At 41.3% G+C, this 18,456-nt stretch overlaps 1 protein-coding gene across 1 annotated transcript in view; it reads left to right on the top strand.

Moving 5' to 3' along the window:
* Nucleotides 1-916: 916 nt before the first annotated feature.
* Nucleotides 917-18,456, top strand: part of LOC131202585 (1-phosphatidylinositol 4,5-bisphosphate phosphodiesterase zeta-1-like) — a 76,329-nt gene continuing 58,789 nt past the window's right edge. The window contains exons 1-2 of the mRNA XM_058191689.1: nucleotides 917-1,123; nucleotides 4,290-4,521. Of these exons, the coding sequence (XP_058047672.1) occupies nucleotides 917-1,123; nucleotides 4,290-4,521 (439 nt within the window). The remainder of the gene's footprint in view (nucleotides 1,124-4,289; nucleotides 4,522-18,456) is intronic.

Here is an 18,456-nt window from a genome sequence, read left to right as displayed (position 1 = left end):
GGCGTCCTCCTGGATGAACGGCTGTCTTTTGAAGATCATTTGACGGCCGTCTCCAGGAGAGCTTTTTACCAGGTGCGCCTGGTGCGCCAGTTGCGCCCCTTTCTAGACCGGGATGCCTTATGCACGGTCACTCACGCCCTCGTGACGTCTCATCTGGATTACTGCAATGCTCTCTACATGGGGCTCCCCTTGAGGGGGATCCGGAGGCTTCAGTTAGTTCAGAATGCGGCTGCGCGGGTGATAGAGGGAGCCTCTTGTGGCTCCCGTGTGACACCTCTCCTGCGCAGACTGCACTGGCTACCTGTGGCCTTCCAGGTGTGCTTCAAGGTTTTGGTGACTATCTTTAAAGCGCTCCATGGCATAGGGCCGGGCTATTTACGGGACCGCCTGCTGCTACCGAATACCTCTCACCGACCCGTGTGCTCTCACAGAGAGGGACTCCTCAGGGTGCCGTCAGCTAGGCAGTGCCGTCTAAATAAATAAATAAATAAATGAAATAGATCAGGGGTGTCAGATTCAAGGCCCGCGGGGTGCTTAAAACTGGCCCGTGGGGCCAGCCTGGAAATAGCAAAGGACTGGCCCACCGTGCCTCTGGCAGCCAAAACAGGATGCAGGGGTCTGTGTGAGGGCCCCCACACCCCATTTTGGCTGCAGGAGGCCATCCAGGCCAAAGATGGGGCACAGGGGGGGCTCACCCGCTCTCCCTGTGCCCTGTTTTGGCCATCAGGGTTCTGCAGGAGGTATCCATCCCATCTCCACCCCCACCCCCCCGGCTAGCCCATGGAGGAGAACTACAATGCTTGAAGAAAACGAGTTTTACATCTCTAAAATAAATGAATGTAAGTAACTTAAGTGCATTTGGTCATAGAAATCTTAATATTAAATGTCACGGGATTGTCTCTTATATGCTTTCTGAATGAAGATTGTCAATGCTGTTGATATTTTCCGGATTAAGATTGTCAATGTTGTTGAGAGTTCCCTTAACTCACTTTCCTATACATGGTTCATGGACATGATTTATGATGAATTTAGAGAGGGCAAGATCAACATAGATAAGACCTTAAAGCTGCTCAATAAGTTTGAAGTCTCTTACGATTATGTTCATGTGAAAAAAGTTTTTAAGGTGAGAAAATAATAATTTTTTTTAAAAAAAATGTGTTGTAAAAATATGATCAAAGCCATTTTCTCAGATGTTCAATGGACAAATTTCTAGGTTAAAGTTTTCTTTTAATATGGAAATGCAAGTTTTTAGATCTTTTTTATCCCACCTTTATTATTTTTAGAAATAACTTAAAACAGGGAACATACCTAATACTCCCTCCTGCTCCTATTTTCCCCAAAACAACAACCCTATGAGATGAGTGGGGCTAAGAGAGAATGACTGGCGCAAAGTCACCCAGCTGGCTTTTCATGACTAAGGTAGGACTAGAACTCACAGCCTCCTGGTTTCTAGCCTGATGCCTTAACCACTAGACCAAAGTGGTTCTGATTATTGATAGCTAATGTTCTGGTTTACCATTTAGAAAAAAAAATATACACAAAACCTTGTTGCATTTATCCAGAGGAGCGTTTATTATGTTCAAGTTGAAATATTGCTCAGTGCAATTGTATTGTGTCAATTTCTTTTCATTGTGTCAATCAATCAATCTTTTATTACTGACATATGATAGGATTACACTGTAATTTTTCCCCATTTATATCGCTCCTTTTCTTCCTGTCCTCCACCCCTTGAAAAATGAATTCATTGAATGTATTCTTAATCACGGCAAGTCCTGATTCAAGAATTTCATACCTGGGTCTGCGAAAATTATATAGATTAAAAGATAGACTGAGCAAGTTCTCTATTTTTTGTTGGTATTAAGCCAGCAGATAGCATGGAAGAAAAGAAAAGGGAAATAATCTGAATCACTTGCCTTTAATAGGTTTCAGAAAAAATCAAATCAAATCTTTATTACAGGTAAGTCCTTCAGTTACAGCCACAATTGAGACAGAACTTCTGTTTTCCAAGCAAGGCAGCTGTTAAACTAGTTAAGTCCAATTTACAATGTTTTTTGCCAAAGTTGTTAAGTGAATCACTGCAATTGTTAAGTGAATCACGTACGACTTATGCAAATTCAGCTTCTCCTATTGATTGGCTGGAAAGAAGCTGGGTGGGAAGGTCACAGATGGTGATCACAAGTCCCTGGGATGCTGCAACTATCATAAACACAGTTACCAAGTGCCCGAATTTGGATCATGTGACCATGAGGATGCTATGATGGTTGTAAGTTCAAAGATGGTCATACGTCCCTTTTTTAAATGCCTTTGTAACTTCGAATGGCTGCTGAAGTAATTTGTAAGTCGAGGACTACCTGTAGAGTAGCATAATTCTGTTTGCTTTTCGGCTGTATGAAGGTAAGTCATACCGTGTTTCCCCCAAAATAAGACCTAACTGGAAAATAAGCCCTAGCATAATTTTTCAGGATGTTCGTCATATAAGCCTTACACCCAAAATAAGCCCTAGTTAAGATTGTCAGCCAGATGGATTCAATTAGTACCATATTTCCCTGAAAATAAGACCTAACCAGAAAATAAGCCCTCAATGCATCTTTTGGAGCAAAAATTAATATAAGACCCGGTCTTATTTTCAAGGATATATGGTAGCATTACTATGAGTTTGAATATATTTCAGTCCTAATGATACCAGTTCTGTCCTGCTTTCTTGTGTATTTAGACTTCCCGATCAGATTAGAAGTAGTCCTCAACATATGACCATAGTTGAGCCCCAAATTCCCTTTGTTAAGCAACACAGCGGTTAAGTGAATTTTGCCCCACTTTACGAACTTTCACAGTTGTTAAGTGAATCACTGCAGTTGCTAAGTTAGTCACACGGTTGTTAAGTACATCTGGCTTCCCCATTGACTTTGCTTGTCAGAAGGTCACAAAAGGGGATCATATGACCCCGTCATAAATAGGAGTCAATTGCCAAGCATCTGAATTTTGCTCACTGTGGGGATACTGCAACAGTCATAAGTATGAAAAATGATTACAAATCCCTTTTTTCAGTGCTGTTGTAACTTTGAACGGTCACTAAATGAACTGTTGTAAGTTGAGGACTACCTTTAATGGCTTATCTTCAAATAAAAGACACCCCTTTCCCAGAATTCACTTCTTCATTTTATTATTTATACTGCCCTATGCATATTATCTAGACTTCTTCGTAATCTTAGAATCAGAATCAGAATAGAGCTGGAAGGGACCTTGGAGGTCTTCTAGTCCAACCCCCTTCTCAAGCAGGAGATCCTATACCATTTCAGTGACTGTTCAGTCTCTTCTTAAAAACCTCCAGTGATGAAGCCCCCACAACTTCTGGAGGCCAGCTGTTCCACTGGTTAATTGTCCTCGCTGTTAGGAAGTTTCTCCTCAATTCCAGGTTGCTCCTTGATTAGTTTCCATCCATTGTTTCTTGTCCTGCCCTCTCATGCTTTGGAGAATAATTTGACCCCCTCTTCTTTGTGGCATCCTCTCAAATACTAGAATACTGCTATCATATCCCTCCTAGTCCTTATTTTCTCTAGACTAGCCAAACCCAAATCCTGCAACCGTTCTTCATATGTTTTAGTGTTACAGCCCTTTAATCATCTTAGTTGCTCTTCTCTGCACTTTTTCCAAAGTCTCAACATCTTTTTTGCAATGTGGTGACCAAAACAGGATGCAGCATTCCAGGTGTGGCCTTATTAAGGCTTTATAAAAGTAAAGGTTCCCCTCGCACATACGTGCTAGTCGTTGCCGACTCTAGGGGGCGGTGCTCATCTCCGTTTCAAAGCCAAAGAGCCAACGCTGTCCGAAGACGTCTACGTGGTCATGTGGCCGGCATGACTCAATGCCAAAAGCGCACAGAACGCTGTTACCTTCCCAACAAAAGTGGTCCCTATTTTTTCTACTTGCATTTTTACGTGCATTCGAAACTCCTAGGTTGGCAGAAGCTGGGACAAGTAACAGGAGCTCACCCCATTACACGGCAGCACTAGGGATTCGAACCGCTGAGCTGCCGACCTTTCGATCGACAAGCTCAACATCCTAGCCCCTGAGCCACCGCTTTATAAAGCAGTACTAATACTTCACGTGATTTTGATTCTATGCCTCTGGCTGTACAACCAAGGATTGGATTAGCTTTTTTGGCTGCTGCCGTACACTGCTGGCTCATGTTTAAGTGATCCTCCACTAAGATGCCAAGGTCCCTCTCACAGTTACTGTTTTGGTAGCCAGGTTTTGCCTAATCTTTCTTTCTTTTTCTTTTCTTTTGGTAGAAAAATGACAAACAGAAGTCTGGACTTATTACCATGGAAGATTTCAGAGCAATCTATCGCATGCTTCTCCACAGACCAGAACTGGTTGAACTTTTCAGCAGCTACTCGGCAAACAAAAAAGTTTTATCGTCGACAAATCTAGCTGAATTCCTCAGAAAGGAGCAATTTGAGCTTAGCGCGAATGAAGGAAGGGCTGTTTCCCTCATTAATCGATACGAACCCATTCCTGAAGGTACCCCACAGTTCTAAAGTTACAATTTAATTAGTGGAACTTCCTTTTCTAAAGAAAGAATGAAGGTTGAAAATAGAAGTAATGCGAACAATTGTCATACTTCTTTAAAAACGTACTTTTTGGTTGGAAGAAATCATTAGTTTTTTATTATTTTATATTATTGTCGCAGTTGTGTCTTCTGTACCATATGTGCATTTAATAGGAGATCAGAATTGTCATTTTTGTGTAACTATTGAAATTATGTACAACCTTTAAAGCAATATGTATTGTATTTTATGCCTGCTTTTATGAATTTTAATTGTATTAATTTATTATACATATATATAATATGATGTATTAATTTATTAAACTACTTCTGTGCTAATTAATCATGTCCTGAGAAGAGGAACAGTGAGCTCAGCTTCTAAATATGCTTTATAAATTCTCTGTTGAAAAATGATTCTTCTGTGTATACGACGAGGAAAAGCATTGCAACTAATTTTATCTTCTTCTTTTTGAATGCATTGTGTTTTGCATTTCTTTTGTTTTTTGTATTCATTTTGTCTACTTTAAAGCAAAACACTGGTTTATATACTTTGTACTGTACTGCATGCATGCTTTATCTTAGTAAATGTTTTATTCAGATATTGAATGTGATCACAGGCATATCAGGTCAAGTTATAGTAATTTATGAGGTAAATTTTTTGAAATATGTTTTTTCTGCAGTAGCCTAGACCAATAATTTTACAGTTCAGATTGCAATAGAGGCAATTGGTAAAATGTTGGAAGATACAAAAATAAGTTAAAAGTTATATAATCCTTGAATTTTTAAAAATGTTCTATTTTTAATGTTGGGTTGGCCTAATAATACAGCTAGTCCTCGAACAACTGAGCCCAAAATTTCTATTGTTAAATGAAACAGTTAAGTAAATTTTTCTTCATTTTACAACCTTTCTTGCCACAGCTGTTAAGTGAATCACCACACTTGTTAAGATAATCTGGCTTCCCCATTAAGTCTGCTTGTCAGAAGGTGGCAAAAGGGGATCACGTGACCCCTACAAAAAACCAGCAACGGTCATAAATAAGAACCAGTTGCCAAGCATTTGAATTTTGATCACGTGACCATGGGGACGTTGCAACGGTCACAATTGTGAAAAACAGTCATAAGTCACTTTTTTCCCAGTGTCCTAACTTCTAAAAACCACTAAACGAACTGTTCTAAGTTGAAAACTACCTGTACAATTTATTTTATTGTTTTTTTTATAGTGTTTAAAAAAGGCTTGGATTTTCATATTATACAATAATTATTTTTAGAAATATATTTTAACACAAAATATTCCCAGTGCTGTTTTCTACACAGTTTTTACAAAACTATATGCAATCTTATGGAATTGTATTTATGTAATTGCATGAATTAACTGACTCCTGTTCTCTCTTGGGGAATTTGTATGTTTATATAAATAATGTACACAAGTGCTAATAATGAAATAAAAATATGAACTGGCCTACAGTTAACTCCTCTTTTACCTCTAATTCTTGTTATTGTATTTTTCTTTAGGGTTTTTACACTTTGTAAGTGAGCACATTTCTCTTGCTCATTTACATGACAATAAACAACATACTACTATATTGGGTGGAAGCTTTATAATTTCTGTTATCATAAACTTCTGCCTGCCCAATTAGCTTGTTGCACTGTTATGTTCCTATCCTTTACCATGGCTTAATTAATTAAAAAGTAGCCAATACTTGATCATTAGTGCCCTGATTACTACAATTGTTCTTGCTATAAAGATCTATTACAATATTAACCTATGACAGCCAGATTAGTCCATTGCACAGCTTTATCACAGAAACATACCATAATAATTTCATTGCTAGTTCTGGCTTTGGTTTAATGACCATCATCCTGAAAAGAACTCACACGTCATAAAATAAATTGTTAGATAGGTTATCATCAATCTGTGAAATTAGGCATTTTATAGAATGCCTAGGAAATCGATAGAATGCCAAAAACAGGACATCAAAGTATGAAATGCTTAATATTTCACACACTTCCTAGACATTCTATGCAATGCCAAAAGGCAAACTGGCAAAGTATAAGGTATTTTTGCTAAAATGCCATTCTAGCTTTCCTTGTTGCAACAAATAGGTCAGTACTAGCCGCCTTCCCAGTGCTGGGATGCAAATAATTTAACAACCGGTTCTCTGCCCTAATGATTTCTTCCAACAACCAGTTCACCAAACTGCTCAGAAAGTTAACAACTGGTTCTCCCTAAGTGGTGCAAACTGGTTGAATCCCACCACTGCTTCTTCCCTTGTTTTGTTCAGTAAGAAAGTCCTGTACTTTATTTTGCATTTCTTCTTTCATTTTCATATAGGTCTTTCAATAAAGCAGGGGTGTCAAACTCAAGACCCGTGGGCCAGTTCTGGCCTGTGGGGTATTTAGATGTGGCCTCAAGTGAGCCGGCGGGCTCGGCCAAAGTGCAGCAAAGGGGCGAAGGGGATGGGCAGCTGCTTGCTTGAGGAGGGTCTCCCTGCTCATGCGCACACTCCCAGCCCTGCCACAGCCAGCTGAGGGGGGGGCATGAGAGAAGGAGGAGGAGGGTCAGGGGTGAAATGCACCTGGTTTGGACCGGCTCACGTGATCCGGTAGCGATGGTGGCTGCTGGTTCAGAGGACCGGTAGCAAAAATCCATGGCCCCGCCCCCTGCCTCTGCTGAGCCGCACCATCAGCAGAGGTTTTTTTTTTTTACTTTTAAAAGTTTTTCTTCAGCCGAAAACATGAATTTAAAAGTAAAAAAAACCCTCTGATGATCGTGGGGCTGAGCAGAGATCATCAAAACCCTTTAAAAGTTTTTTTTAAAAAAACCCTCTTCAACTGAAGGGGGGGGGGAAAGGTTTTAAAAGCCTCCTCTGGCAATCCCAGAGGAGTTTCCTGATCTTCACAGGCTTTTAAACTCACTTTTTAACAGCCCCCACTTACAAGAGCCCCCACCCATGGCCAGCCAATTCCCCCTCCTCATTTATCTATAATTACTGCTCCTTTCGCTGGCAACAGCGTGCTTTTCTTCAGCTACTGATTACAGTTTGCTTTGACTTCCTGCTTTGCTGAATGAGGAACTCTGGGAGTTGAAGTCCACAAACTAAGTTACTAAGGTTGGAGACCCCCTGATCTAAAAAAATAAATAAGAATAATAAAATAAAATATTTGTGCAGCTTTCTGAGATTTGGTGTGTTTCTGTAGTGTTTCACTCTAACTACACAAACACACAAAATCTCACAAAGCTGTATGTGGCATTATGTGTGTGTGTGTGTGTGTCAGTTGTAGTGTGTGTGTGTAAAGTGTGAAAGTGTGAGGTTCCTGCTTGTTGCAGGAGCCATTCTGGGTGAAGTGCAGCTGCTTTTACATTGTGTGTGAGTCAGTTGTGTTGTATTATGTGTGTGTAAAGTGTGAAAGTTGGTTTTTGGTACCTCTTATTGTTTTGTACACCTTATTTATTATTTTTATTATTTATTGTTATTGGCCACGCCCACCCAGTAATCTGACCACCAAGCCACGCCCACCAATTAAGCCACGCCCACAGAACCGGTAAGGAAAATTTTTAAATTTCACCCCTGAGGAGGGTCACCCAAAGGGAAGCCTCCACTGCGCTTTGAGCTTGTTCCTCAGCCAGCCCAGATTTCCAAAACAAAGAAAAAAGGAGTAGTGAAGAGCCCCGAGGAGAGCTCACCAGCAAGGCCCAGCCTCGGCTTTCCTGAACCTTGGGGTGGGCATGTGAGGTTTGGCGGGCGGGGGGGGGCTTTTCCTGCTGCCCTGAGCTTCTTAAAGCTGTGGCTGGGTGAGGCGGGCCCATCTCTCTTTCCATTGTCCCGTCCTCCCGGATCCCATTCCCACTCTGCCAGCCCTTGTGTTAGTGAGGCCAGCATCCGTCATGGCCGGGTTGGGCCAGTGTCTTGGGGTGGAGAACAGGTTGTGCGTCTCTCCAAGCGACTGAGACATACCCAGCACCAACAAGGGCTGGAAGAAACTCCAGCAAGAGTGAGGCAACAGAGAATCAGCCCTGGCCACTTCTCCAGCCCCCGTCGTCACCCGTCACCTTCTCAGGTCAGGCAAGGAGAGACTGGGAGGGGAGAGTGAAGGGCGGGGCGGGGCCAGCCAGTGATGGGACAGGGAGCTACAGCAGAGGGCCCAAAGAACTGCAAGCAGCTCCAGAGCCGCAGGTTGCCGACACCTGGCTTAGGTTTAATCTTGGTCTTGGTTTTGGTCTTGGTCTTGGTCTTGGGCTGGGGCTGGGGCTGGGGCTGGGGTTTGGGTTTGGGTTTGGGTTTGGGTTTGGGTTTGGGTTTGGGTTTGGGTTTGGGCTTGGGCTTGGGCTTGTGCTTGGGTTTCTGCTTGGGATGGGTTTAGCCTTTAATCCTTCTCATGACTTTCTTTTCATACTTTGCCTAAATAGTTCCTGTCATTCTACATAATATCTCTGTATTATATACAATACCTAGCATATAACACATTAAATGCACATATTTCATAATTACCTTAAAAAGTCACACATTCTATAGATTTCCTATGAGTGCTATACAATGCCAGCTTTTCACACATTGCCAGTAACAGATATATATATGTATGTATGTATGTATGTATGTATGTATGTATGTATGTATGTATGTATATAAACCAACAAGAAGGATTAGGGAGTGCATTGTTTCATCCATACATTTTACATTTAAAATTAAGTTTTGCTAGATACCCTGTGAGAAGTAGCATTTCTGGCCATTCTCATATTCCTGATTTAGCAGCTATATTATGATTTTTTAAAAAAATGTACCTGCTACAGGCAGCAGGCAGCAACCGGTTAGCTCCACTATATGTATTGATTTATACCTGCTGAATAAAATACGATTCATCTGGTTATGAGGTATATCACAATTACACCCTGAGTGTGTTCCTGAAAATTGTTACTTGGCCACGTGTTTTTCAATGGGAATGAAAGTAGGTCAGAAAAACCAACTGTTGCAATGGGAAATGTTGAGTTTTTCATCAATAGGATTGTTTTATACAAATGCCCATGTGAAAATACAGAGAGCTTAGGTAAATAAAAAAAAATATTGATGCATGGTTTATAGAGCTGTTTCCAATTCAATTCATAATTGGGAGCTTAGACAGCAATTGGATTTCTTACCTTCATTGATTTTAGCGGGAAGATGTGCTTAGTACTCCGCCTGAAATCTCTATGACCTTTAAGGCTTGAAAGTGGCTCTGCTTAACTCCAGCTTTATTGAGCTTTTTCTGCTAATGATAAACAATGAAAACGTGCATTCTGTCCATTTCAAAAAAAATTAAGTAGCTTACTGGGAAAGTGATGGCCTTCAACCAGCTGGTTTCCCTAGTTATTCTTTCCAACCTCACAGAATATCGGAAGGAAATTATGCAAAGATTGTGGGGTTTGGGGTGTCCAGGATAATTCCAAAAACGGAATGGGAACTGATTTGTTGATGGAGGAAGCTAAAAGGGAGAAGACTGAGTTTGAACATGGTCCAGATCAGTGGTGGGATTCATTTTTTTTTACTACCGGTTCTGTGGGTGTGGCTTGGTGGGCATGGCATGGCTTGGTGGGCATGGCAGGGGAAGGATACTGTAAAATCTCAATTCCCTCCCCACTCCAGGGGAAGGTTACTGCAAAATCCTCATTTCCTCCCGATCAGCTGGGACTCGGGAGGCAGAGAATAGATGGGGACCAGTCAGAGGTGGTATTTACCGGTTTTCCGAACTACTCAAAATTTCCGCTACCGGTTCTCCAGAACTGGTCAGAACCTGCTGAATACCACCTCTGGTCCAGATGTGGCCGTGGAAAATAACATCCTAGAAAAAAGAATTCCCCAATCCAGGAACTTGGAATGTTGGTCTGTCTTAAGCCTTCTTTCTCAATCACAGTTCTGCCCAGCACAACGCACAATAAGCATGACAAGAACAACACATTGTTTCATTAAAAGAATACACAGACACTTCCTATAGCCACTGCTAGTAAAAAGGTTGGAACAGGGCAGAATCACAGAAGCCCTGTCTTTCATTGTTTCCCAACTTCGTTAAATTTCTCAAGAGAACCTTCAGACGTGGCAAGAATTGTGAGAAAACGAACCTGGAATGCTATCCTGGATGTCTATCAAAATATATAACTATAGAAAGATATGGCAACCCTAGTCTAGGACCAATAAGATCAGACTTGCTTACCTAATTCTCAGATCAAACTATAGTGTAAGAATGTCTCCCCGGGAATTTCAAGGCACCTGAGATGATCTCACCACAGCCAAATCAGAAGGAACCAGAATAACAGAGTTGGAAGCAGTGGTGAGATTCAAATAATTTAACAACCAGTTCTCTGCCCTAATGACCGGTTGGGTGGATGTGGCCTTGGGATGCGTGGCCAGGGGGTATGACAGGTAGCACTCGGCCTCCTGCACTCCCCTGGGAGCAAAAACAGGCCACGGGGGGGGTGTGCCTCATCCCCTGTGCCCCGTTTTGGGCCTAATAGGACTCCCTGCAGCCGCCTGGGAGCAAAAACATGCCATGGGTGATGGTGGTGGTGGTGGCTGGTGCCGTAACCCCTATGTCCCATTTTGGGCCTAGTAGGCCTCCCTGCATTTGTCTGGGAGCCAAAACAGGGCACTTGGGGACTCCTGGAAGGTGTGGGGCAGGGAGAGCCACAGCCAGCCAGAAATTAAACAACTGATTTGCCTGAACCGGCTGAATCACACCACTGGTTGGAAGGGACCTCGGAGGTCTTCTAGTTCAACCCCTTGCCTGAGCAGGAGATTCTATACATTCCAGACAAATGGTTGTCTGGTCTCTTTTTGAAAGCTCCAGTGATGGAGCACTCACAACTTCTGAAAGCAAGTTTTTCCACTGATTGATTGTTCTGTCAGTACATTTCTCCTTAGTTCTAGGTTGCTTCTCTCCTTGATTAGTTTCCACCCATTGCTTCTTGTCCTGCCCTCAGGTGCTTTGGAGAATAGCTTGACTCCCTCTTCTTTGTGGCAGCCCCTGAGATATTGGAACACTGCTATCAGGTCACCCCTAGTCCTTTTTTTCATTAAACTAGACCTAGTTTATCATCATAGTTCATCATCATGTATATTCATGTTATATTATATTTTCAGTCCAAAAAGGTAAGTCTAACTCCAAAAAGGAGTTAGATGACTAGCTTCCTTAGATATCAAACTATAATATATATTCCATTGTGATTCTAGGGTGCTTTTTTATGGTGCTTTTATTATGGCTTTATCTTAATTTAATATATTATTTCATATATTGTATTGTCCATATGTGTGTGTGTGTGCGTGCGTGTGTGTGTGTGTATGTCTTGGCATATTTGGGTCTTTTCCTGTGTAAGGTTGAGAGTATCTTGGCGACATTTCGATGAAGTCTCACTCATCATCTTCAGGCTGGTGCTTTCGGTTTCGTGCTTGTGCAAGCAAGCTTTGCTCGCATAAGCACAAAGCCAAAAACTCCAGCCTGAAGATGACGAGTGAGACCTCGTCGAAACATTGCCTAGATACTTTCAACCTTACACGGGAAAAGACCCAAATATGTCAAAACCTACATACCTATACCCGTGAAAACCTACAAAAACAAATGTGTATGTATGTGTGTGTGTGTGTGTGTGTGTGTGTGTGTGTGTGTGTATGTAGGTCTTTGGTTATTCGGGTTTTCTCCCGTGTAAAATTGGAAGTGTCTTGGCGACATTTCGACGAAGTCTCATTTGTCATCTTCAGGCTTCAGCTTCGTGCTTCTGGGAGCAATGTGTGATTGCAGCTGTTTCTTCCTTTTTTTTTTGAAATTTTTCCAATTTTACGCAGGAGAAAACCCGAATAACCAAAGACCTACATACAAACACCCACGAAAACCTCAGAATATATATATATATATTCCCTATCAGTCTTGTCTGACTAGGGCATGGTGCTCATCTCCATTTCTTGGCCAAGGGAGCCAACATTTGTGTAGTCATGTGGCTCGCATGACTAAACATCAAAGGACACGAAACACAGTTGCCTTCCCACTGAAATGGTATCTATTTATCTACTCCCATTTGCATGCTTTCGAACTGCTAGTGGGCAGGAGCTGAGGCAAGTAATGGGAACTCACTCCATTGCCCAAAGCTTGGGTCTTAAACCCGGGCTGTCAACTTTCCAGCTGACAAGCTCATCGTCTTTAATCACAGAGCCATTGCACCCATGTATACATAAATGTAAATGTATACATATATGTATATTTATTTGATGATGATGATGATGATGATGTTTTATTTAAAGTTATATTTGTATTTCAATGATTGCATGACCTCTGTAGATTCTTCTTCTTGTGCCATATCCATCATTGGACGTCGGCAATCATGTTGGCGATCCTATTTTTATCAGCAGCCTCACAAAAAAGTGCTGCGGAGTTTTGTAGATGCTACACACATATAAATATGTGTGTAGCATCTACAAAATGATGCTAAAACAAATAAATAAAACAAAGCCTTGCCTTCTTCCCTTTCCCTGGAGCAAGGCCAAATGGATGGTTTTAAGCAGACATGGGCTTCCTTCTTGGATGGAGATTCCCAGCCTTCTCACTGTGAACAGGCATCCATTGGTCCCTGTTTCTTTTATTGCTGATTTCCTATTGTGAGAGCTTTGCAACTTGAAAAAAAGGGCTGTGGGAATTTGTGTTTTGTTTTGTTTGAAAAGTAACAAGTTCAATTGTCTGAAAAACTTTGAAAATCCCTGACCTAGATAACAGCAACACACAAAAGAGAAATCCTCGTAGAAGGCATAAATTGCTGACTCCAGATGTGCAAAAATCTTAAATGAGATTAATTTCAACACTTTTCCCCCCACTCCTCAGAACAAAGTTTGGCATAATTTACTGTTTGCTTTAGCACACTCAGCTTTTCAAGTTTTATCAGCTCGGAAAGTGCTTATAATAACTGCTGCTAGTCATGCTAGCAGTTGCAAGCATTCCTATAAAGTAAGTAATGTCGTGCAACCTTACCCAATTGGATATGTTTCAAATATGTGGGGTTATACCCCCATAATAATAGGGACGCAGTGGCTCAGGGGCTAGGACGTTGAGCTTGTCGATCGAAAGGTTGGCAGCTCAACGGTTCGAATCCCTAGTGCTGCCGTGTAAAGGGGTGAGCTCCCGTTACTTGTCCCAGTTTCTGCCAACCTAGGAGTTTCGAAAGCACGTAAAAATGCAAGTAGAAAAAATAGTGACCATCTTTGGTGGGAAGGTAACAACGTTCCGTGCGCCTTTGGCGTTGAGTCACGCCGGCCACATGACCACGGAGATGTCTTCGGACAGCGCTGGTTCTTCGACTTTGAAACGGAGATGAGCACCACCCCCTAGAGTCGGCAACGACTAGCACGTATGTGCGAGGGGAACCTTTACCTGTACTTTTACTCCCATAATTCCCAACCATTACCTGTTTGCTGTGCAGTTATGTCAAAGACAGTGACATAACTGTGGGACACTGCAAGTGCCTATTTCCCTTGTTGTGGAGTACCCAGTGTGTACATGAGGTGGGAATCCAATGGTCAGAATGTTGGATCCGGGTCATAAGTCCCCTTTTTGAGGTAGGTTGTAACTTCAGACAGTTGCTAAGTCATAAATCAAGGAATATCCTCATGATTTTTTCTTACTTTCATACCGGTAAAACTAACAATAATACCAGGATTAGAACAACAATGAAGAAAAATTCAGAATGCTTTATGCTGCTTAGAATTAAATGTGGGAAGTACAGAAGAAGGAAAATGGAAATGGAAGGGGTGTTCGTGGGTAAATAGGGGTAAGATATTTCATTAGTTCCCTTGCATGTTGGCAATCATATCTGGATTTCAAAAAATCTGGATAACCACTAAAAGATAGCAAAGATGGCAAAAAAAAATCCTACCTCTTTGTTGTGACCTACTCCTTATCTGAAGTTATCAGATTTGGTAGCCATAATTGAAAATTAGTTAAAGGCAAAGGTTCCCGTCTCACATACATGCTAGTCGTTCCTGACTCTAGGGGGCGGTGCTCATCTCTGTTTCAAAGCCGAAGAACCAGCGCTGTCCGAAGACGTCTCTGTGGTCATGTGGCTGGCATGACTAAACACCAAAGGCGCACGGAACGCTGTTACCTTCCCTCCAAAGGTGGTCCCTATTTTTCTACTTGTATTTTTTACGTGCTTTCGAACTGCTAGGTTGGCAGAAGCTGGGACAAGTAACGGGAACTCACCCGGTTATGTGGACTAGGGATTTGAACTGCTGAACTGCTGACCTTACGATCGACAAACTCAGCGTCTTGGTCACTGAGCCACCACATCCCCATTATTATGAAAATTACTGGGTTATTATTATTTACCAAAATACTTCACCTGACTTTCTTTTTAAAGGATATATTATCAAGAGCGGAAATCAAGTTAAGGGGTTTATAGATTGCTCACAGAACGATCTCATTACTTCAGCTTTCAGGTTTGAAGGGAAGGTAAAGAAACGTTCCCTCACTTCAACTTTTCTTTTAAAGGACTTTCTTCCTTAGAAATCAATGGCAGGAACTCCATTGACTCCATTAGGTTTAAATGAAGTGTGGTTTCTTTATCAGTGCAGGAATGGACTGGAGGCTATGGAATGCAGCTGGTTTGGGGACTTTTAACAGATATTAAACTATTAAGGGAAAAAAGGACCTGGGATGAAAAATATCTATTTTTGTGACTGGCAGGTTGCTGAGATTAAATTGGGTGCGTATAATGTGTCAGTGGGGGACATGGTGGCTCAGTGGCTAAGATGTTGAGGTTGTCGATCGAAAGGTCAACAGTTCAGCGGTTCGAATCCCTAGTGCTGCATAACAGGGTGAGCTCCCGTTACTTGTCCCAGCTTCTGCCAACAGTTCGAAAGCAGGTAAAAAATGCATGTTAAAAAAATAGGGACCACTTTGTTGGGAAGGTAACAGCATTCCGTGCACCTTTGGCATTGAGTCATGCCGGCCACGTGACCACGGAGACGTCTTTGGACAGCGCTGGCTCTGCGGCTTTGAAACAGAGATGAGCACCGCCCCCTAGTGTTGGGAACGACTAGCACATATGTGTGAGGGGAACCTTTAATGTGTCAAACCATGGGCTTCTCTCTTTTTGTCTTATTGCTATAGGAATCTAATCATTGTGATTTATGATCTTGTTTAAACCCAAACAACTCTATTTTCTTCAGCAATCCATGCTTATTAAAATCACAGCTTAGAGCAATGTGTGAATCTAGTTTCTGAAGTCTAACACCTTAACTGACAATTGTGTTGATGTTTCCAGAGTTCCCTGAACTGAGCTGAGATCAAAAGTTGTCTGGTAGTATTTTTTCAGAGTAACCATTTTTAGGAAGAAACATAAGCTTTGGGGATCCGGGCAGAGCTGTTGTGATGTTGTGGTTGAAACTGATAGGATTTACAGTAGTGGCCAAAATTGTGGAAACTTTTTGGGAAAAGTTTATTTTCTAAAACTAGCTAATAACACCACTTTTTTTTTGGAGTAGTACCATAAAATTATAGATCAATGGAAAGATAATTTAATCAAAAATGTAATGCAATAACATGAAGGATTTGCTATTAGAATAGCAGTTACAGTATAAAAAAGAAAAGTGAAACAGGTAGAAAAAAACGAGATATACAAAAATTACCACCATGTCAGTTAATACTTATTTGGGTAAACTTTAGCATGAATTACGGCCTTTCAACGCCTTCCCATGGAGTGAACCAAGTCTTTTAGTTCTGCAGCTGTTCTAATGTGAAACCAGGATTGATGATTGCTTCTATTAACTGGGTTTTATTGCTAGGTCGCTTCTGACTAACAAGTTTCTTTAGTTGGCTCCATAGCTTTTCAATGAGGTTAAGGTCTGGGCTATTCCCAGGGCATTCCAGCAATGGAATAGGATTATCTTGAAACTCCCACCCCCCAAAAAAGTGGTGTTATTAGCCATCAATCCTCAAAAATACATTTTCCCCAAAAGGTTTCCACAATTTTGGCCACTATTGTAAATTGGATGAAGAGAAGACAGAGGGCAGTTCTACAGATGCAGGGTTTATGTCAGAGAGACTACATGCACTTTATCAATTAAAATTGGGATGTGTTGAACATCAGTTGTTTCCATTGCTGGTCTGAAAAGGTGCTACTAGACTCCTGATTCTATATGACCATGTGACGTTGCAATGGTCAGAAGTGTGAAAAATGGTCATCGGTCACTTTTTTTTAACACAGCTGTAACTTCGAATGGCTTAATGGCTGTAAATCAAGAACTCCCTGTATTGAGGATAGATTTTGAAAGTCTGAAACTATCTCTCTCCCTCACTCGCCTTTACAGTCCAAAAAACTAGGAAAAGCCATTTCTGATACATTTATCACCTCCTCCATTTATTTTATAGGCTCAGCTGCCTTTTATCTGATCATTATCTAGTCTGTGAATCTTCCTCCTGTTTTCCAAGGTCATTCTCACATATCATTATACTAGATTACTATCTAGTAATCTAGTTTACATAGCTGTCCAGCTCATGGAAAGTAACCCTAATGCAAAATGATCTAACTAGGTTTGTTCTCCTAAAATAGCTATTAAAATAAACACTTGTGATGGGGTTTTAATGTTAGAATTAAATTACTGTATTTTTCAGATTATGAGACATACTTTCCCCCCCTTAAAAGAGGCTGAAAATTTGGGTGTGTCTTATACTCTGAATGTAGCTTTTTCGAAGGTTTTTTTTCAGCCCTAATGAAGTGCTAGCCAGTGAAGCGATCTTCCGCGCTTCGCCTGCTTTTCTCATTTCTGCTCCCTCCAACAATCAGCTGTGCTTTAGAAGCTGTTTTTCAGCCCTAACGAGGCACTAGCGAGTGAAGCGATCTTCCGTGCTTTGCCTGCTTTTCTCATTGCTGCTCCCTCCGACAATCAGCTGTGCTTCAGAAGCTGTTTTTTATCCCCAACCAGGGGATAAAAAGTGTGTACGCATGCTCAGAACCAGCAAACTGATGTACTGAAGCTGACCAGACTAAGGACACTAGCGAGATGAAAACCTGGTAGGCAGATTTTTTTTTTTCCTATTTTCCTCCCCAAAAACTAAAGTGCGTCTTATACTCCGGTGTGTCTTATACTCTGAAAAATATGGTAATTCAAACATAGCAGATTCACGCCATCCTGGGGGTGGGGATAATATTTCCCAGATATTTGTTTTTGTTTTTTTTTTACTTTCAGCAAATTGCTAAGGTCCTGTTTGCTCTTTCAGACTTAGGGCTAGGAGGGTGGCTGAGTCCATTTGAAGTGATTTTTGCTGTTTGTGTTTTTGATTCTGTCTTCTGGTCACTTATCTTTTTTTCTTCTTCTTCTTGATATGCTTTCTTTTAATTGTTTTATTTGTAAGCGACCCAGGGTTGCTATGGAGTTGGATAGCCTTGAAATTGAAATAATTTTTTTTAAAAAGCATGCTAGGTTACCTAAAAAGGAAATCGGTATTAGATACCGTATATACTCGAGTATAAGCCGATCCGAATATAAGCCGAGGTACCTAATTTTACCACAAAAACTGGGAAAAACTATTGACTCGAGTATAAGCCGAGGGTGGGAAATGAGGCAGCTACTGGTCAATGTAAAAAATAAAGATAGAGCCAAGTAAAATAACATGAATATTTATTTGAACGAAAAACAATAAAAGTGCAAAAGGGGGTCCCCAAAAAGAATATGGTATCAAAAATACAGTATCTTTAAAAGTAACAGCAACCAAGCTAACGAGAGCTAAAATCCCTCAAAACTCTCCTCCTCATCATCTGTTTGTCCAAACAGAGCTTCAGCTACTTCAGCGTCTGTGATGTTATCCGCATATACGTTGTCGTCATCACTGAGTTCACAGTCGTCATCATCACTGCTGTCACTCTCATACAATGCGCTGTCTTCACTGCCATCCATAGCATT

This window comes from Ahaetulla prasina, chromosome 7, assembly GCF_028640845.1.
Source record: "Ahaetulla prasina isolate Xishuangbanna chromosome 7, ASM2864084v1, whole genome shotgun sequence".
Classification (NCBI taxonomy): Eukaryota; Metazoa; Chordata; class Lepidosauria; order Squamata; family Colubridae; genus Ahaetulla; species Ahaetulla prasina.
Note: the sequence above shows the minus strand (reverse complement) of the source record. Positions and strands in the feature narration are given on the sequence as shown.